This window comes from Saccoglossus kowalevskii, chromosome 4 (genome assembly GCF_978046115.1).
Source record: "Saccoglossus kowalevskii chromosome 4, keSacKowa6.1, whole genome shotgun sequence".
In the NCBI taxonomy this organism is placed as follows: domain Eukaryota; kingdom Metazoa; phylum Hemichordata; class Enteropneusta; family Harrimaniidae; genus Saccoglossus; species Saccoglossus kowalevskii.
In genome coordinates this window covers 9312131-9334391 of record NC_140644.1, presented here as the reverse complement: position 1 = coordinate 9334391, position 22261 = coordinate 9312131, and the positions used below count along the sequence as shown (strand labels likewise).

The following is a 22261-nucleotide window of genomic DNA, read 5'->3' as shown; positions in this document are numbered from 1 at the left end:
CCTGTATAGGAAAGCGTTTTAATCGAGTTCATATCGCAACTAAATTAAATGTTAATTCAACTTTATTAAAAGTTAATCCAATGTGCGGCGCCACAACGATAGTAAGACATGTATGTGTGTGTGTGGGGGGGGGTGTTTACATCGAGTTCGCGTGAAATTCGGACGATGCAGTGATACGTGACAGATAATAGTTACGTTGATATACAAGTACTCTTACTAATGGATAGGACTAGGTTCTGCAGGAAGTAAATCAGGGTTGCAGTGTGTGAGGTACATGTTTGTGAGGGAGTCAGTTAAAATCAATATATACAAACGGAGGTAATAGTCATACATTAATGCAGTAACCTTATTAACCTTTCAGCAAATCACAAAATAATTCAAATAAATATAATTTATCGAATTTTATGGGTTGTCGTCGTTTGTATATTCACTCGTACCAATGATTACTATGCTTCGGTTGATACGATCACCCGTACTACCTTCGTGCATACTTTGCTGTATTTTCGTGGTAACCTCATGCCGGTATAATAATCTCTATTATTGGATAACGGTGAAATAAGAACCTCCTTTTCGTCTCTAGTTGGACAATCTGTTTGAAGTTTTCAAATGATTGAACAATAACAAAATTGTTAGGAAGAGTAAATGATTGAATTTCCATAGTTAACATTACTACTAAAATCGTAGCTTAGATTATTGTATTACTCACACAATATTGTAAATAGTTGGCTCACACCTATGCTTATATACAATGAAATAAACACCAAATGTATTTTACCACGTTGCGTTGGGCCACTATCTAACAAGACGTCTGTGACACTTTGAGGGGTTTCACGCACTAGCTAATTTATTTCGCTACAAACTATTTATTTCAAATTCACAGCACCAACACTTGATATACATGTGTTATCTGTTTTGTCTGTTATATAAATCGTAATATAAGTTATACACGTTCGTATAAAGTAGCATTCGCTGGCAACGCACTGCTTCTGTTGCGTAAAATATGACAGGAACTGGTCCGGCTATAAAAATAATGTTTTTGAGACAATTAGTAACCATGTCCCAGATTACGAACGACTTTACAACCAGCCGCGGTTGTCGTTTTCATGCCACGTCATCTTATTGTTGTGTTACTTTGTAAAAGTGACGAAAATAGATACTGTATTGATTCATAATAATAAGATCAACACGATTTAAATGATTGCAATACTTTTATGTAATTATTATCAATTGAGACGAGTTTTAGTTAAAGGGCGGCAATCGTTGCGCTGCGCATGTGCGAAATTTGTGTTGATAAACATTGATTTTCCCACAATCCAATGCGCTCTTCAAATGGAAATCACATGTATGAGGTTTGACCTGGGCGCGGCTTGCACTGATTACCGCCGGCGACTTCTTCGATACCTTCCAATCACCTAAAAATGCCTAATTAAAGTTTGGTAACGTCTCAATTTGTACTCGTTGATCCGCGCAACAGTCTAAATCGCCATCTTTGTTTATATGAAACCCATATATCTCGCGCATGCGTTGCGCGACGATTTCCGCTCTTTAATTTGAATAGGGTTTGCAAGAAAAAAAATGGGGAGAAAACACTTTGTAGTTTGCTTTGCAGATCTCAACAAACGTAATGAAGACAATATACATGTACACCATTTATTACCGCCGCCAGTCATCAACCGTTTAACTGCACAATACAATGGTAGAGGCAAATACTCCAATAGCAACGGCCCACGTTTGGGCGAGTAATGTACTTGAAATCGACACTAGGCGGCCCTTGTTTGGCGTCACCTTGGTTGTGTTCGCAGATGCATCGAGTAGTTTGTCAGATGACTCAGTAATCATAACATACGTCACCTTGCCGTCCTTATCTTTTGTTTTTGTTGAATTTTCTTTCTTTTCGGGTGGACTACTAGTCGTCAGGGAGTTCTCGTCGCTAGGTGGCACTCGTACTTCAATAGTTGGGGAGTCACAGTCGGGATTGTCTTTACTTGGCACCTCGGGTGGGCATGTATCTTTCCCATGGGGAGGTTGGAATGTGACATCACATAAGTTGGACAACGCGCCAAGTATGTCTGTAGTAACCTCTAAGGCGGCGGTTTCGAAATTTATTTCATCTGGTACGAGTTTACCGGTTTCAGGCGAATAGGCCAATAGTAGAATATACTTCACAAATACGTCGACGTTGGTCATATCACATGACATCATAATCCCCATATCCGTTATGTTTATTCTGGACTGCAAAGGTCCCCCTACAATTGAACAAATGATATAAATTATTGTCCAATTCATAGTTTAGCAAGACAAGACCGCGTCGTGATCGATATGGGTCCCACGCAACATGTAAAACTCATATTATTTATTTGACGTGATATTCGAACGCGCGCTTCGTGACGACCATAACGTTTTACCTGTCTGTCTGTCTGTCTGTCTCCACAAATCCATGTCTTAGTGCTGAAGAGAGGTTAAAACTAACTACAGTAGGACACACAACGTATACGCCAATTCGTTTGATCTAGATGCACGCTGACTTGAATTGAAGTGAAGTTTGTGAATATACAGTTGTATGTGTAATTTCCCACAGTATGCAATATAACGTGAAGAAAAAAAATGTTCTTTCTGTAATGTAATGTAAGATTTAAGATGAATTTTCTATTATTTATAGCGTTGTACAATCACAGGGAAGAGTCAATAAAGTTGAAGTGTATTACGAATATCTGAGGTTTATACCGAGCACAGTCCCTCAACGTTGAGGGACTGTGTATCGAGCCAGCCTTCGGACAAACGTTCAAGAGAATGGAAGATAGTCAGGATATCTGATTCTATTCTGCAGAATTTAATTCCTATCAGTCGTTCTAGTAATTGGTGTATCGTTAAAGACTGTTATTGACCATGCCGTGTGGTATTACGTAGACAATAATGTAGGATTGTTCATTTACGTGTATCCATCACAATGATATAGCGCCCTCAGTGCCGCATTACTAGGTAGGTTGAACATTGGTGTAAAATCATGAAATGTTTCCAGTGTGAAGCAGCTGAATCAAGTCATGTTGCGTAAACAACCTCCCCTGAATTATATACACGACATAACCACCAGTCATCCCTAGGGCGTTTTAGCGTATTTCATTTGCAATAGCATCGTCCGAATCGCACGGTTTCGCTAAAGCCGGCCATTTATAACCGGCCCACGAACCCGTGCGTGATCGTGTTAGGAAAAGCTGTATTTCACTGCAGCTAAATTGAGTTATTTGATTGGGTGCGCCGAGAAGCTGGCGCCACCAATCAGCGTTGCTGTATCATAAATGTGAACGTCTGGGGTCAGCACAGATTAAAACAATGGCGGCGTGCAGGCTTTGCGCTGATTCAACAGGAGTCAAGAACAGAAGGTCTATATTCGTTGACACGTTTCCAAAATGTTTTATTCCAACTTTGGAAATTGCTTGTGGGCAAGTGAATGAAGACGGTGGAATGTCTAAATATATATTTGTGCAAACCTTGTTTTAGTAAACTGACAAAACTGTCGAAACTGGTAACATATCGACTTGCCCGACCCAGTTTCGTGACAACAAATACATCATTTGCCTAAGATGGTCAGTAAACTCGTTCAAAGAGCAAAAAGCTAGCAACACGTTGATTTCTATATTCCACCATTTTAATTTTACTAAGTACTAGTATGTGTCGTTTATATCGTGAGTTCTGAATGGGTAATGCAAATGAGCCCAAGTGAATCTTATAATCGCTTGAAGGCGTGCGACATACAGTAAATCGTGGTGAAATCTGCCAAGGGTTAATGTTGAGGCTTCGGCCGAATAAGTGGTCCTTGGCTGGCGATGATGTTGCAATAGAGGCATGGTGTTTTTTTTACCAGAACGAAATTCATACAGGACTACCTGAAAACATTTCAAAGTATGGTACTTTCTCAAAAAATGCATTTGTAAATTCCAAGATTATGCGCGAGATATATGGGTCTCATATAAACAAAGATGGTGACTTTGACTGTTGCACAGATCAACGAGTACAAAGTATTAGGTGTTTAGAAGGTATTAGTGCTAGTCGCGCCCAGGTCGAACCTCATACTTGTGATTTCCATTAGAAGAGCGCATTGGATTGTGGGAAAATCAATGTTTATCAACACAAATGTCGCAAATGCGCAGCGCGACGACTACCGCCCTTTAAAGTGTAGGTCAAGGTGACAGAAATTGTGGGCTGTATAGATCTTAATAACCATTTCCAACAGCTTTGTAGCTATGTTAATTTTTTCTCATTATTCTTGTGGTTGTGGGTGACTTTTAAACATGTCCTGAATTAGCCCATGGACGCCGTTCATGGAGGTAAGAAACAACGAACAATAGCTAAGAATTAACATACTAACATACTACATCCGGGCATTTCTGTGACGTTTTAGGCTAGGTTCAGTTGAGGGGCAGCCATAGTGAGTTCATTGAGTACTGCAGTGTGTGGTTTATATTTTTGAAGAGCGTTGTCGTTTCTCGCGTTTTTTTTTAGTTCATTTGAGCACCCATAGTACAGTACTCATTTCGCCCAACCTCCCGCTCGCTTCCGCTTCCGCTTTCCAATCGCTTTTTTTTCGCTCGCTTTTGTGACCGCTTGTTGAATTCGACCAGACAATTTCCGCTTTATTTTCGAAAGCGCAAACCCCGAAATATCGCTCGCATTTAAGATTCGGACTAACAAAAAATTTCCGAGGTTCACATTGTCTTATAATTGTCTTTCTGGTTTTCAGAGATGTTGAACAGCCAACAAAAGTTCAAATACTTTTTGTTTTAACTATTTGTAATTATATGCACGCAATCTGACTCTTTGACCTCGATTTGGCTGGTATTAAATATTTTATTTTAAACAATATTCTGACGTAAAATACAAAATGTGTTTCAACACAAGAACGTACGACATGATTGTCTGGTGTTTCATTCCTGATTGTTGAGTCTTCGTAATGTGTTTAAGACTTGTATAATTATTGTTGTTTTCCTCAAGGCAAAGACAAGCTAAAGGACCACAAAGCTAAATGGCAGTTCCATACATGGACTGAGTGAAAGAAAAACCTAAAATAAAAGCTAATATTACACCTCTTTGTGTATTTGTTAATTTTACATATGTTTGTCATGACAGTATGTTTGTAAATATCTAGAAAAATTTCGTCTTTCGTTAATAATTTCGATTGTTTGGAATGTCTGTCGAACGTGTCCCAATAATTTGTTCGGAATATCGATTCCCGTTAGTTTCTCCATACTGAGTTTAGGACGGGCGTTGGTCCTAGACAGGACAAACATTGACCGTAATTCGTGGTGATCATGTCCCGTATTTTGGGGGCTGAAAACCCAAATAATTAAACAAGCTAAGTATTATTATTATTATATATATTTTATTTTACATCGCGAAACTACAACAGTGAAACCGCCGCCTTGAAGTCGATGCAACTTCAACTTGCCATTCAGTTCCTTACCTTGAAATAAAAAAATATATAAATTCGAAGAGCATCGGGGAATATATTAATAACCATTCTTAGAAATCGCTAGCTTTATTTTATTCGGATCCATAACATTCACGAGTTTTTTCGACAGATTCTGGCAATTTCCGCGCTAAAAATGGTTGAAAATGTAGGTGTCGTTCTTTCTATCCTGTGATAATACGGACAAATATGGTTCTGTGACCCAGGTCGCGCTCCGATCAGGTGACTTTCAGCCAATCAATGATGTTGTAACCAAGCATATTTGATGTTAATTGAAGGGTCGTCGTACCATCCAATCTCCGACGTCGATTCACATACTTTTTGTGCTGTGACAGGCTTTAAAAATATTCAATGAAAAACATCGTTATATTTTGACAAACGGGTGGGATTTGACCACAGTTCAAAAAGAAAAAAAAATAGGCTGAGATATATTAGAATTCACGGCGAATCAGTTTTATTTGCAAGTTTTGAAATAAGGTAAACCAGAGTAGGGTCGATGATTTTCAGTACCGAAGGACTTTCGCGTGTGAATCATGATTTTCCGAATTGTTCATCGACTGGTGACCAAATATTTATGACTATAATTAAATTTGACACGTTTTTTTTCTGAAGCCCAATAAATTATTCATACATGTCAAGCTCTGTTCGATTTTTCCAGGGCATGTGGCCGTTTTATTCGAAAATATTATTTTGTGGGAATAATTTACGACACTGATCGTGACTTAATTTTGAAAATTGAATGTCAAATGTTACCATACCAACCGCCTGTGGACCGGCGTGATTTTGGTATCGCTATTTTTGGAATTAATCATTAATATTCTCCTCGTTTCTTCGCTCTGTCGAAAGGAGTTAGCTATCTTTTTTTCACGTGACTGTCTCATTAAAATAAAATAAAAATATTACATTTAGAACAAGCACCCAAATCACCTAACAGGAGGTTCCAGTGCAGTTGCTTTCTCGAACGATACAAGTTTCGTACAACTATAGATTTGAAGTGTCGTTCGAAATTTAATAATAATATTTTCATACTTTACTATCAAAACCACCAATTCGACCACTCATGTCTCATATGCAACACTCTTCAATCGGGGATATAAAGCCATCCACACGATAAAGTTCTCTCCTGTCCTCAGCACTTTATCTCGGTATGTCGGTCCACCCCAGAAGTTCCCGCGTACTCGGACTTTATCCTGTGATTATTTCAACCCTTTGCACGAAAAATGTCAAATTCGCAAAAGAAACAGTAAACGATTGTTTATTATCTCTGGTAAATCAAATATATCAGCATGGTTTATAGACAAAATACCGTGATCGGGGTCGCCAGTTGCTGTGTGGCCCGCAAATCATGTGCGTTCAACGACAAGGCACACACATGGAGGCGCACTTAGCACTCATCAAATTTAATGGCATGTAAATAAGTGCAATGCCATCAAATTTCTTAAAGGAAACTTCTCGATTAATCATGTTTCTGATATAGGATCTTTCTGTAATTAGGTCATCATGTACCCGTTTCGTGGTCCACAGCATCGATTTAACTAGTTTTGAACTGCTATATAGTAATTGAACCGTTCTTGTGAAATCACACGTTGAAAATATTAGTTCAAAAGTTGGTTAGGCCGACATGTGTCACTTGGCCTATGTCTGTCACCATTGTAAATCAATGAAATTTGAGATGTTTTGATAAATAACTAACTTTTCCAGTTCAAGCTGACTTGCTTCTTATTTCACAATTATACTACAATTATTCTGACACTCAAATTCATAACTAACCTACCAGAAACTGAAATATAGAATATTGAAGCATACCCATGTGACAGTCACTGTGAAAACGAGACATTTTGTTGTGGTGGTTGACCCCTTTGAAGACACTCGCAGATCGCCACAAAACAAATCTAAATCAGACCCATCATTTATAAGAGCAGTAGCCCATTTCAATGTAATTTGACTCGTGTTTCTGACGTATCAGTACGGGATCGGTACATGCATATGTCGTATTGAGGAAGTTGAATGAAGGAACATTACATGATTCGGTTTGCTTATTGTCAATAAAAGAGCAACAAATATTATTTAGACATGAATTTGGGGATTAGGTCTAGTTGGCTGTATGTGGTTCGAAGAATAGACACCAAAACGCAGCGGTGCAGTTACCGAACTAAAGTGAACACAAATAAACACATATATCTATAAAATTATATAAAGCAACATAAAACAACGACGTCGCATTCGCAATTAATTAAGTATAGGTAATCACACGGGTAAAAAACATCCAGTGCAAACGTCATTCGGCTATTGGCCTTCGGTCTCGTGATTTGTACCTAAATACTCCGACGAAAGCGCAAAATAAATGCACACTCTGATACCCATTATTGTCCGTGGAAAGGTACCACTTGCACTATGACAAATAAAGTAGTACTGTCCGAGGAGAGACACACTCCATAGAGTAGTGTTCACGGGCTAAGGTGGATACACCCAAACGCGTTCATGCACGCGAGGAAACGCGGTTATTACTGGTTAAGGAACGCCCAAACTGGTTAAGAGTATACACAAATCTTCAATCATGATTACTTACAATACCAAAGTAAATTCAGAGTCTCGTCGTCAGTTCATTTTTTCTCGAAAACAATCTCTCTATGTGTGTTTGCGTTGATCGCTATGTCGAAAATGGCGTATCAAAATGAGTAGTTATGAATATAATAGTAGATCTTCCAAATGAACATTGAATATAATGGCGTGTTGGGCGCTTAGCCCGAGCTACGCGTTCACGAACACTTCGTTATCCCATGCTAAGGATCTGGACCGCGTCTTTAAAGCGGACCATATTTAAACCATTTATTAGCCTTTGCTAAGCGTTCACGGAGGTTTTCTTAGCACGGGCAAAGAAGTCAAATACCTTATCCAGTGAACGCTACTGATGTACTGCTAAGAGGAGAAATGTCGACCTTTGTTATGATAACACATTATAAAACCGTACCATCAAATCAATGTGAATGCGTGTCGAATTTTTTGTACGTACCATCAAATCAATCTGGATGCGTGTCAAATTACTTGTACGTGTACCATCAAATCAATGTAACCGCGTGACGAATTACTTGTACGTACCATCAAATCAATGTAACCACGTATCGAATTACTTGTACGTACCATCAAGTCAATGTAACCACGTGTCGAATTACTTGTACGTACCATCAAGTCAATGTAACCGCGTGTCGAATTACTTGTACGTACCATCAAGTCAATGTAACCACGTGTCGAATTACTTGTACGTACCATCAAGTCAATGTAACCGCGTGTCGAATTACTTGTACGTACCATCAAGTCAATGTAACCACGTGTCGAATTACTTGTACGTACCATCAAGTCAATGTAACCGCGTGTCGAATTACTTGTACGTACCATCAAGTCAATGTAACCGCGTGTCGAATTACTTGTACGTACCATCAAGTCAATGTAACCACGTGTCGAATTACTTGTACGTACCATCAAGTCAATGTAACCGCGTGTCGAATTCCTTGTACGTACCATCAAAAAAATATTGGTGCGTTTCGAATTCCTTGTACGTACCATCAAATAAATGTAACCACGTGTCGAATTACTTGTACGTACCATCAAGTCAATGTAACCGCGTGTCGAATTACTTTTACGTACCATCAAATCAATGTAACCGCGTGTCGAATTACTTGTACGTACCATCAAATCAATGTGGATACGCGTCGAATTACTTGTACGTACCACCAAATCAATGTGGATGTGTCGATTTTTTTGTACGTACATATGTATGATCTATGTTTGAATGTGATCGGTATAGGCACGCAGGTGTAGACACACGAGGGACTAACATGTTCCTTATGGCATTCTATGCACATCTACCATCTACAAGGAGTAGAGTGTAATCACATATTGATTCAGTAATACGCTACTATAATATGTGGGCTGGCCAGTTAATTTGAAGTATATATGGATAACACAAATTGAATTGTCAGCTGTTACAATACGATATTATGTCGAATATACAGTGCACGTCAGTGTAGATATTAACTATATACACCACACATTCCAAATGCTACGAAGTCTAAGGATCTTACTGAACGGATATTAAGAAATAGGGATAGATTTCGGACGATATATTGATGATTTTAACGTAACCAATGCAAATGCAAATTGTATCAGTATTCTGCAAAATTTGAAAATGTGACTCTCTAATTTTTTAATTTAATAATTACTCAGATGAACACAGCTTTTTTTTTCGCCAAAGTACTGTTATGTGGTTATTTCCACCCAGATGTGATGTATTTTCCCTTTCAAAAAGGCTATTATAACGCAAGAAAGGCAACAAAGAAACGGACAAAGAGCAAGTATAAACACAAATATAGCGCTGTCAGTTTTTTTAAAAAAAACAACATTTTTCGTTTACACAATAACTTAGCAGAACACACTCCTTCCTTCGCAGTATTTGGGAAGCTTATTCGTATCCCGATCCGTGACAAGTCCCCTTCCTCTTTTGGCACTAACACAGTATACGTTATGAAGCTAAGAATTCTAGGATTAGATAGAAACCCTGCCATTTTCCCTCAAATATTACGACACACATGTTTATGTAACAGAGCTATCACTGAGAGTTGGCCGTGGGAACTGGTTCAAGTTATTCCGTAAATATATGTGACTGTTTAAGCTTTGACACACTACGGACTTGGATTTGCATGTACGCGTACGGCTCCGGGTATTGTATCATATCCAGCTGTATTCAATTCCAATCTACAATGGAATTCTGTGAATGTCCCTCTTAGATCTGTCACAGTCGGCATGATTTGCGAGTAGTAACACAAACGACCACACCAAATACTATATGAACTCTTCATAGACGGACAATAATTGAATCCCTGTGTCGAAGGGTACTGTGAACTTTGGAAACGGCATTCCACGGGTCCCGTAAACCGTACCTACAATTGTAATTGCTCATACAGTCTGAATCGCTCACGTAAAAGCGTAGATTGTGAAATTTGAACGCCAATTTGAGTGTTTAAAACCAATATATTAGCAGGTCGATTATTTTAAAAATGCAGACAAAACAAATGTCGTGCTTACCCTTGAAAATGCAGAAAACTTCGAGCGAGGCTTTGTATGCATCTGGGAAAAAATGCGCCATCCCATCTTCTGGATACTTAGCTACTACCTCTCCGTACACGACAATTTTAGCTTCCTGTGCCCTCTCAATAAAAGGTTTGGGCTCGCCAACTATAGAACAAGCTTCGCTGAACTGTCCACACAAAATGACAACGCAAAGCGCAAAGCAAAACTGTAGAACCATTGCCATTATCGTATCACTGCGAAATGAAACCCCGCGACCAGATATTATAATGTAGATCGTGCTGATTTTACGAGCGTGGAGGGCGCTACACATTTCCGTCGATAAACATCTGTATCCTCGGGGGCGGAGCTACGTCACAAGACGTTCCACGTTGCTACGACGCGCACCACTGTACATGCATTTCTACGGGCTCTGTGCGCGCTGCTGTGGAACGCCGGTCGAGCCGGTGAAAATTTGAGAAAACAACAACAACAACCAAATTTATATATGTTACACACGTAGGGCTAATCTTGTTACACTGTTCAGAGGAGTCTCAACAATCATCCCAAAGTACGTACCGTTTTCTTCGAGTTTTGGGCCTTTGTTTTCACCGCCGCGGGTTGCCAGGCGGTGAAAATGCCCGGATATCCGCCCCCGAGGATACGATTGGATAGATTATATAATTTTAATCATGACAAAAGTCAATGATATTTGAAAATGAAATAATTCTTAATAATCTGTGAATTGAAAAAATAGCAATAATGGAAGCTAAAATACACGACAAATTGTGTATATTCTGCAGTATTTTTTGTTAAGTAATGATAACCGTGACTCTTCACCGAATACGTCAGTTCGATCTTCTCCACTGCCCTTGTCATAACGCAGAAGAAGTCAATCGAACTTATTAGATATTCTAAGCAACCGTATATTATGTGACGTATTTATTTTCACAATTTGTTACAGATATTGATAACAACGTGAGTATATAATGGTAATATTGTTAACATGTTGCGAATTATTCTGCCTAGTTAAACTACTTGATTGCTACAGGCGTTATACATACGGAACATATCGCGAATGTTACAAATACTTTAGTGACGAGTAAATTGACGCAATCAAGAAATATTATACATACATTGTATTCTCATTGTAAAATATTATAAGACGGTGATCGTGATCGTGGCGCCGGGCCGCTTTCGACACGAGTTCCAAGCGAAGTATACAATGCGTGTAAAATGTTTGCTTAAGGTAGAAGCCTAGTCATAATTTTTGACAAAATTGGTCATAAATCACATGACAATGGTCATTAGTTTATTATGTACAATCATGAAGCTAATGTCTCATGGTACAATGAAATAGCATTATTTTGTGTGTTACAGTTATGCTTTCCGAGAAATGCGTCCTAATATTTCTTGAACATTGCTATTTTTAGAACATTTCCATAGAACACAATGTTAAAGAAAAACTGCATTTTTTGACACTTTTTAAAACCCAGATTTTTTAAATAATTCAGAACAACAAAAAGTACTCCATAATTAACAATATATGATTTTTTCAGGCTAGATTTTGAGATATTGCATAATATCTCTGCCATAGAAACCTGTGGTAAAGGCGTTATAATAGTGTCAAAATGGCGATTTCCACTAAAATAAAACCATCAATTTCTCGAAAAAAAGGCTGGTGACACCCAACTTTTTTTCCGGTCAATATCCTTATATTGCCTTGGAGTACAATTTATTGCAAAATGAATAAATTCTGGGTTTTTTAATTTATGAGTAGGCTTCTACCTTAATACGAGAAATCTGAGCGCGCTGTACGGCGCGGGCCACCGCCCTTTAAACATACATGTTGGCGTTCTTTATCCACAGTCTAACCCGGCAATATGGCCACTACTGTAACAACTAAAGACGTACAGTATGGTTAACTTTGTATATCAGAGATGACTAAAATACAATCAAAGGGATCAAAGACTGGCACAAGAAGAGCTATGGACCCACAGCTAGAATAACTTTAATTGGATTTGATGAAATAATGACGCACATAAGCGCGCTCTTAAAATTACTGGTAATATGTACTGTTAATTCAAATTAGACGCGCTTTCATGCACCTAAACTATTCTACCTGATAATTAAATCATCATCCTGCATTTGCTTAAAGCGGTAGGGGTCGTCAACAGCTCACGCGCGGGACCTAAGCTACGATGACAACGCACGCAAAATACGCAAAGGCTCATGGGTAGACGCTGTGGCCGTTTCCCGCATGCGCAGGTGACGACTCCCGCGCTTTGAGAATTCATATCAACCACTCTTACGAGAATACAGCACTATGTACAAACAGGATTTTGTATACTACATTATATTACACATGTAAGATTTTTTATGGCCAGCAATCTGTTTGTTTTTTGTAACATGTATCACTATTAGTTAGCTAGGACGCTATCTGGGTTTCGGAAGGCTAAATGAGTAGGTCCAACGTGACGAAAAACAACGTTTGCTTGTTGTTTTTTGAGGCTTTCCATGCATCAAGTTTTAAACACAATATACACATCAAAACCGTATTTCGCTAAAATGTCATCACCATCTTTAAATGACTTTGACTTAAGTATATCGAGGATTGTTTTTTGTTTTTCTTTACTGACGCATTCGCGGAAACCGGGCGTAATAGTTAACATCTCCATTAACAGCGCCCCCTTCAGGCTAGTCTCATCGAAACACTGCGTGATATCCACTGTGTAAGGGACGAATTGTTCCGTATAATGGAGATCTTTCTCTTGTAACATTCTACGGACGTCTGCAGATGACCATTTGAATCCATGGCTAGCGTCCACCGCTGATATTAAATCGGGTGATTTGTCTGTAAGAAATACGACGCCTGTGAGCTTATTTTGGACTCGGCTTATCCATAGAGGGCGCTAACTTGAAACATGAGAAATATACTCGTATCCAATTATTGGGCAATTAGATTGGTCCTAGATGTTTGCGTCTTTACTTGCAAATTTAATCACATGTGGAAAACTATCGAAAAAAGTTCCTCAGCTGTGTTCAAAAAAAGTACCTGCAGGCGAATGAGGACGAAAAGCACTAAGAAGTACAGGCAGCGCACATCCAAATTACGAAATTATGATACCCCCCCCCCCACAACAAGTGTGTATTACAGTTATATAATACAACACATTGCCTTAAATACCCATGTATCGTAGCACAAGCAATAACATTTACCTGATATAAGTGAAATTATCATGGCCGATCCTTTTCCCATCTCGTTTTCATAGTGATGCATAATCGTCTTTTCCAAATCATCCACCGCAACGATCATTTGCAAAATCGTAACAAGATGAAATAGACATTCTACAACAACCTCGGGTCGTTTCTGGGAAAAACAAAAGACTGGCAATTTCATCCTAAGAAATCAGTATTCTATAATAATTATAAATACGTCCGTGTTTTTACACTTTTGCCCAAACGCACTTATCGAGTGTACAAATACATTTAGTTATATCGTGGATCTGCCACTTAAACACAGGCTAACACAAGTACTAGTACTAGTACTGTGAATGTTTTCTTCAATTTCTGAAAATATTCTTTATGGACTTTTGGATACGGTTTTTGCGGCCCGAGGTCGTGCGGCGGAAGCACCCGAGCTCGTAAGGTTTTATCATATACCTTATAGGTGTAATTACAATTTTACCACTACACGGCGTGACCTCAAACACACGACGTAATTCAGATTGACGCGTTTAGTTTTGGTCGATGAAAACCGGACACGCTGGAAATTATTGACCTGATGTGAGGGCGCACTTTCCATAGCGTTACGAGGCCGGGAATGTACGAGGTATATGATAATGTGTGTGAATGCACGGGAACCACTCAGTAAAACATTGGGTAAAAAAAATACGTGAGTTTGGCCCTAGCAGGTTGTATAACATATTATCAATAAACGTGTTACTGGACAGGAACCTCATTTGTATACTCCTCAATTGCAAAAAATAAAATAATTTAGGCCAGATTTTTATTATCCCTTGTTTCGCGAACCCGCCGAATGAACAGGAGCCGAAATAGAAATAAAAATAAAATTTTATTTCAGCGTAATAATTTCTCGCGCCCGCCGACTTGTAAGTGCAAAAAATTGCTAAAAAAAACCTGTTATCTTCATTTTTTTCCGCCCGCCGCATAACAAACCCAAGTTGCATTTTCGTGGGAGTATCATGATCAAAATGCCGAAGTCTCACGCAGATGAGAAACAAGGTTATACATGGAATAAAATTGTATTTCATTTCTTCTCTCCGATCAATGATCTCACTTTCAATTCTTTGAGAATCACGCAAATCTAATGGAAAAAAAGAATTAATTTAATTTTTTTCCGCCCTCCTCAAAAAAATCGCATTATAAAAACTCGAGATACAAGGAATAACAAAAATCTGGTCTTAGTGCTAGGTCACTTGGTATTCAAAAAAAAAAATGTTTCCAAAGTTTTAAGTAATATTCACCTCGTATTCTTCCGTAGTTTCCTGTCTCATGTCAAATGTGGCATTTGCACGAGTTTGTTTTTTTACCAATTCTCTGAATTTCTCAATCTCCTCAGCGATTGGTTCGACGCTCCTGCAGATAACACTATGGTGGTGGTTTAAGATGATATCGACCAGCTTGCAGCACATGTCTCCTAATATCACGACAAGAAATTAATCAATGTATCTAACGGTATAACATAATAAGAATAACTACCAAGACTGGAGTATGCTACTAGATTTTGACCAGTTTCACAACATATAAACACAAGCAATAGCTCATGGCATACTCCCCTCTTGGATGTGGTTATTCCTTAATTATGCCTGTTATATATTAGTCCCACTTTGATATTTGTCAATGTTGGTAGACATGTACTTGTTCTCTTCTAAAATATTTCTAAGCCACTGTCATGAATGGATGGCTTAGAGGGGATTTCGTAAGACCACAATGTACGCGTGAGTATAAACTAGCAGTGGCATTTATATTAATAATCATAATAGCCCACCATCGCCTGATCCGATATCAAGATGACGAAATCCATCTTCATCCACGGGTAAAGTGATCTTGTCAATGATGCCAGAAAGATTGGACTGTAACCATTGCTCAAACTCTTTCTTCTCTGTACTTCGTCTGTGGTACTCTTCTAACGAGTTCCTGTATGTTGGCCACTCCATCTTACTATCACACGATGTTGGTAGTGATTAGGTTATTTATACCCTCACTTGGAAATCTGGATAACGAAAATTGAAATGATAAGAATAAAGTTTAAGGTAGAAACCAGTTTCAATGTTAAAGCAATGTAATACATAAATAAATCAATGTTTAAAATAATTCAAACTTAAATAGTATAAACCATCATTTCTTTTTCCATCTGTTACCAGTCGACAATTTGGGATATGGTACCACACTAACCAATGCTAAATGCATTATAATAATACCAACATTGCCATCAGTCACTTAAATATAGTCATTATTTCCTCAAACAATATGCTGGACACTCAACACGTTCTCCCCATTCAACATCCTTATATTGACCAAAAGCACAATATACATTGTAAAATGCACATAACATGCATGAATAGGCCTATTAATTGAAGCAGTGGGGTTCAAAGTTCAGTACGGCAGAGGTCTGTTTATTGGGAGGGGGTAGACACGTGCAAGATACGGCGTTTATAAATGGCATTACAAAAAGTATAGTCCTGCTGCTACTGTTGTACGCATCAGAAATTTTACTTCTACCAGTCTAAACTTAAAGCAGACTCAATACCATCTCGATTACCAAGCACGTAACCCTGATTGTCCAACAAACCTGTCTGTGGCAACACTCATGCGATTATCCGGTGACACCCGGCTAACATATATTATCAACGCCAGAAAATGTAGGTCTGTCAATTATTATAAACCGATCTGGCGTCAACCCCAAGGTCTGATTAATCACATATTGCACGACAGCAAATGTACTGCATCAATGCCGCGGCTGGTCATTGCCGTCTAGTGGCAATATGTAAAACCTGGTGGGATAACACACTTAGCTTACCATATCAGCACTAGTGCAACCCAGGGACCACGTGTCAAGCTAGTTATTTCGCGATGCAGGTCGTTCAAACAGACTCTGCTTAGCAACGTTATAGCTCTGCTACAGTACAGGTCACATACATAGAAACATGATATCACCATGTCAATGGCGATACACGGGTCAGGGACGCCACGTACAATACAGCATACGTGTACAAGCGGATTATGTAAAACAGTTGAAAGGAGAATGTGAGGCAGATAAACTGCGACAGGGCAAGAAAACAATAATAACGAATTGAAATGTGATAGAAATGCAATTTAGGATGAGTACCATTACATAATGAACTGCTCTTTATAGTGAAATCAAGGATGCACTTTACAGTAAAATTAAATATGCAAACCCAACTTTTAATTCATTTAATAGCGATGCCAAATTTGCAAATACAATGCATCAACACTATTATACCTAGATCAATACATAAAAAAGTGGTTTTATGTAATAAATGTAATTTATGTAATTTATATTTACAAATTATTATTATTATATAATCTATATAATTTATATATTTATTTTTATTTATTATTTTTGTCCATTTTATTATATTTTTCCCACTGTTCTCTTTTTTTCTTGAAATTAGAATAACATTTGACTACGTTAAATTCAAAACGATTAATGTCTGTAAAATAATATATAATGGATGTCACATATTTAGATTGCATGTACATTATGTAGTATAATGTTAAATAGGCTTCATCTGATGATAAAATTCAGTACAACACGCAATATATTGTTCGTCGATGATTATTCTGATTATACCAAGGGCATGGCTTGAGCAATAGTGTCACCCTGTGCCGGGGGAGTTCATTTGACCAGAGTATGTGTAATCGTTTACGCCACAAGACACACCGTGTAGGGTATTGTAAGTGCTTAGCCCTGACAACAGTCCTGTAGGTTGGCCTCCTTCCGCTGATCATTCGGCCCCCACAGTCCTGAGAAGTCACATACACCGGGGATTCAACACCCAGCTACACATTTATGGCGGAGAACCTTTCTGTGGGGCCAAATGATCAGCGTAAGGAGGCCAACCTACATGACTGTATTCTGGGCTAGGGAAGTACTCGGCTGAATCGGTGAATAATATTTTGGCAGAAACTTCATGTTGAATTATGATCATCAGCGAATTTATATAGTACACACGTCAATACGAGCATCAGTGTTCGAACACAATCCAGCAGTCATAATCTCTCGGCTCGACCGAAAATAATAATCTGGATCTAGAAACTTCGTAAGAATGAGATCCCCAGGCGAACACTCGGGGCACCCAATCGAACAAATTAATACCAGTTTCGAGGGAATTCCAACACCGTGAAAGATGGGCGTGACTGTAGACTTGACTCCACACGGGACTCGTGGCATCTAATACATTTTCAGTAAAAACGCATTAATACAAAAAAATTGTACAAACCTGTTAGATGTAGACAATTTCTGCTCATGTCCCATGCAGCTCCGCGTCTCACAGTTTATATATTCAACCGTAATTGATGAGCGATGAAAAGATCACGTGATGAGAAAGAGGCATCCCCGCCTCGTTTTCAGGTGAACATGGCGGCTTCCGTGACGGAATCACCGGGTGAAGATCTGGAGGATTTCTCTCCAAGATCTCGACAGCATGGCGACCGCAAGTTCTACAATATACCGGAGCAGCTCGATGAACACAGTGCCCATGACCGGAAATCAAATAAAAAACGTGACGATGTTAAATTCTTCCAGTATATCGACGAAAGTGTGATCGGCAGAGAAACCACGTTTTCTGGACCGTACGGAAGACGCAAAGGTACGCACATCATGTCTGTATTACTGATATATCTCTGTGCAGATTGACGATAAACAGTATTATTAGGAGCAGTAGAGGCTACTGTAACCATGACAATATGTACATGTAATAGTGTTGGGCTGTACTGGGGACATTGAATATTTGACGATCACCATGACTACATGGCCTGGTGTACATGATCTACATGTTAGTGTGGGCATACCCTTTAAAAATACATGTATTTTGAAGGTCTATGGTATGGCTGATAAGCGAGTAATCTTACAGAGCTTAGATATAAATCAACTTTTATCTTATCTATTCATACATTTACATCGGCAAAGTTATTATTCACAATTATAGCATTGTCAATACCAGCAAATTTTATGACGTTATTGCCACAGATTATTCGCGATAATGTATTGCTTTATTGAGCATCAAGGCCCCATACCATGCATATGAAAATAATGTTGAGTTTGGAAAACAAATAAAGATACAGACATAATGAAGGAAATTGTGGGTTGAAAACGATTAAAATCAAAACTGAAAATTAATAACTCTGAGCTATATTTGTTTTTAATTTACATGAAAAATGCCATTCCCATAACAACAAACACAAATTGTTGTCTGGCCAATCCCAACTTCGCGAGAAACACTCGGTATCGCCGCCCAACGTGTAAATAAACGTAGCTCACCAAAGGCAAACATGATGGTCCATTTTATCTATGTCGACAAATCCCAGTTAAATATGCTCAAAAAAAATACTTCACAGCAGACTAAATGTTTTCTTCCTAGAATGGCTTGAAAACAAGGGGCATGCGCCACCAATTTGGAAGACCTTCCTGTTGTTGAGCTTGCCGACTTGCTGCAGGAATTTTACGCTTCAGCTCGCAAGCAAGATGGGATGCAGTATGTAGCAAGCAGTCGCTGTCTGGTTTACAAGCTTCAATTCACACTTAGCACTCCATAATAATACATTTGTTTGCACTTTTCTAATTTATGTTTCTTCTTCCATTAGTGATATACTGTGATTATATAGCATCAGGCAGGTGAGTTCAGATTTTAAGATTTATTTATTTTATACAAGTATGTATGGGCTGTGTATACAGTTATCACATAACCACAGTTCATATCAGTTATGACGTTTGCTGTAAAACTGGTATTTCATACTAATTGTCGCGATAAATGTAAAAAAAAAACGTAACATGAGTGAGTCTGCTTGCAAATGAATGAATGAATGAATGGCAAGATTTCCTCCTGAGATTATGCGTTTAGATCATACAACGGATTATGACTGTGGGTGTGACACCTCAAGTTGTATATACTCAATACTACCGGCGCATTGTATGTTACTCACTTTAATACATGTTTATGTTTGGTTTACACTTCATTCTCATTAAATTGTGAAGTGCCTTAAATTCCTACCATTGTTAGGAAGAGTTCCTTTATTGGGTAATACCGTAACAAATAAGCTGGCACAAGCTGGGGACTGGATACAAAACTTTGCATAAATTTGAGAAATAGAAATTACAAATATAAACTTTGTGTCCTCATATTAAATTTTAAATTTATAAGTTATTTTAATAAATCTAATTCGTGTTGATAGTACATTAGTCTATTATTCACCTTCAATTACTGACCATGCACTACACATGACCAGTGCTTTGCATATCCAATTTGAGTGACTTGATTTTCATATTCAATACCTATCCATAACAATTGAAGTTTGAGCCGATAGAACATGACAGACTTGCAGCCATCACGTTTTTTGCAATATTACTTTATTTTAGGCATGAATGACATCTCCTCTAATTGCAACAGGGACTGTGTCATTAACAATGACTTGTTTTTTGTGTGACCTTGTTGAAGAATCTAACCCATTTAAAAAAACTTTATTTAGGTCATTAAAGTTTATTGAAGATTATATCAACAGTCAAGTGCTTCCTGTGTATGGTAATACTCACACAACAACAACAGTGACATCACTCCAAACAACGCTGTACCGGCATGAGGCAAGGTAAGTCGCTTGGTGAATCACAACGATCTCTAGTGTCGTTCACCAATCAGTTGGTGTATCACAGATGAACACTCAATTCATTTTTACAGTAACCTGTCTGTAAAATCCAACCTAAAAATGTACATGTTTAGCTGTGAAAAATTTTTTTTTCCCACTTCGCATTGCAGGTTACTATGCATCACTCATGAAAATAAGTTTCATACTTTTTTAGCTCCGCTGTCGACTTTGTCGAGCGGAGCTTATCATATGAGTGATTGTCCGTCGTCCGTCGTCCGTGTCAATGTTTTACTTTTTTGACTTCTTCTTGAAAACTACAAGCCTGAATGCTTTGATACTTGGTGTATATGTACCTTGTGAAGACCTCTCTCAGATTTGTTCATTTTGTAGTGATATCTTTAGTTCTCTAATTTTGGTGAATATTTTTGTCATTTTTAGTAAAAAGTGATATTTTCGACTTCTTGTTAAAATCTGCAAGTTCAATTGCTTTGATATTACATATATAGGTACTACATGTGGACCTCTTTCAGATTTGTTCATTTTGTAATGATATCGTCAATTCTCTAATTTTGGTAAATATTTTTGTCATTTTTGGTAAAAAGTGATATTTTCAACTTCTTGTTAAAAACCGCAAGTCCAATTGCTTTGATATTACATACATAGGTACTACAAGTGGACCTGTCTCAGATTTGTTCATTTTGTAATGATATCTTTAATTCTCTAATTTTGGTGAATATTTTTGTCATTTTTGGTAAAAAGTGATATTTTCAACTTCTTGTTGAAAACAGCAAGGTCCTTTGCTTTGATACTATACATATTGTTCATTTTCTAATGATATCTTCAGTTCTTTAATTGAAATGTGCATTGCTAACAGCGGAGCTATCTCAGCCGATAGGCTGCTTGTTTTGATTACCAAAGATTGTTTCCCAGAAATTTCATTAAAATTCTTACTTAGAAAAAAAAGTTTTAACACAGATAACTAAGCACTGTACATATCACTAATTGTCAGCATCAAATTTCACATTTTTATGTCTAGTATGCATGGCACCTGGGAATAATTTTTTGCTTGATTTGTTTGGTTTCACAGGGACATCGTCCGCAATGCAGTCAATGCCAGTGAACATGATGCAGTTATATTTGTTGGAAGTGGATGTACTGCAGCCATACATAAATTAATAAATGCTCTTGATTTGCAACAACCACCGGTATGTGATGACACTTAATTAAATTAATTTTATTTCTTGTGTATGACATCCAAAAACAAGGTTTAGAATTAGATTAAACTCAACATCTTGAGTTTTGAATGCCCTTGTTTCATGACAATGATATGAATGTTTATGCTTGTTATTATCACAATTTAAAAAAAAGGATAACTTGAATTTTCTTAGAAATTTTGTAATATGTAAGTATGGATGAGGCTGACCCAAAATAGTGAAAATTAAAAACAACCTCATATGCACAATATTTTTGTGTTTGTGAAATAACCATTAAATAATTGTAAAAAACAAGTAAATAAACTTGTTTCCATAGATACAATGACTTTGTGATTTCCCCGTAGTGGCCATTTTGAAATTGTGTACAACAATTGGTTCACATATTTACATCGCTTGAGGGTGTCACTTATAAGAAAGGCGTCTTGAAATTTGTATTTCAAAATCTACATGTAGTTTGGTCACCTGTGGATACCAATCATTTTGGTTGTATATGAAGGCTATCATATTAGTCAGCAAAATGTCTGTGTCTAAAGTATATGAGCCCTGTCGACCATACAAAAGCTTTGATATAGAAATTTTACTGTAAATTGTTTTCAAAGAAAATTACACTCTGAATATAAAAATTTAGCAGACAAGGATTATAAAGAGATGGTTTGTATTAGTTACCGGTACT

At 37.8% G+C, this 22261-nt stretch overlaps 3 protein-coding genes across 3 annotated transcripts in view; 1 reads left to right on the top strand and 2 right to left on the bottom strand.

The window, feature by feature from the left end:
- Positions 1-1638: 1638 nt before the first annotated feature.
- LOC144349666 (uncharacterized) lies at positions 1639-10784 on the bottom strand. Its single transcript, XM_078008176.1, has 2 exons — positions 10547-10784; positions 1639-2246 (listed from the first exon to the last, which is right to left on the bottom strand). The coding sequence occupies exons 1-2, from the start codon at positions 10773-10775 to the stop codon at positions 1678-1680; spliced, it is 798 nt and encodes a 265-aa protein (XP_077864302.1). The 5' UTR covers positions 10776-10784; the 3' UTR covers positions 1639-1677.
- A 2084-nt stretch (positions 10785-12868) lies between these two features.
- Positions 12869-18104, bottom strand: LOC100377821 (histamine N-methyltransferase-like). Its single transcript, XM_006814907.2, has 5 exons — positions 18016-18104; positions 15540-15764; positions 15016-15188; positions 13748-13898; positions 12869-13382 (listed from the first exon to the last, which is right to left on the bottom strand). Exons 2-5 carry the CDS (start codon positions 15706-15708, stop codon positions 13051-13053), a joined length of 825 nt encoding a protein of 274 aa, XP_006814970.1. The 5' UTR covers positions 15709-15764; positions 18016-18104; the 3' UTR covers positions 12869-13050.
- Positions 18105-18152: 48 nt separating this feature from the next.
- Positions 18153-22261, top strand: part of LOC100377968 (uncharacterized) — a 37459-nt gene continuing 33350 nt past the window's right edge. Inside the window, exons 1-4 of the mRNA XM_006814908.3 lie at positions 18153-18384; positions 19379-19409; positions 20261-20377; positions 21462-21579. Of these exons, the coding sequence (XP_006814971.1) occupies positions 18153-18384; positions 19379-19409; positions 20261-20377; positions 21462-21579 (498 nt within the window). The remainder of the gene's footprint in view (positions 18385-19378; positions 19410-20260; positions 20378-21461; positions 21580-22261) is intronic.

Excerpts from the sequence above, each read along its gene's own strand:
- LOC144349666 (XM_078008176.1), bottom strand. The coding sequence starts at position 10,775 with ATGGCAATGGTTCTACAGTTTTGCTTTGCGCTTTGCGTTGTCATTTTG. Across the intron at positions 2,247-10,546 it reads AGTTTTCTGCATTTTCAAGG|GGGGACCTTTGCAGTCCAGA; the intron begins GTAAGCACGACA and ends GTTCAATTGTAG.
- LOC100377821 (XM_006814907.2), bottom strand. The coding sequence starts at position 15,708 with ATGGAGTGGCCAACATACAGGAACTCGTTAGAAGAGTACCACAGACGA. Across the intron at positions 15,189-15,539 it reads TGATATCGGATCAGGCGATG|GAGACATGTGCTGCAAGCTG; the intron begins GTGGGCTATTAT and ends TCGTGATATTAG. Across the intron at positions 13,383-13,747 it reads GATAATTTCACTTATATCAG|ACAAATCACCCGATTTAATA; the intron begins GTAAATGTTATT and ends TATTTCTTACAG.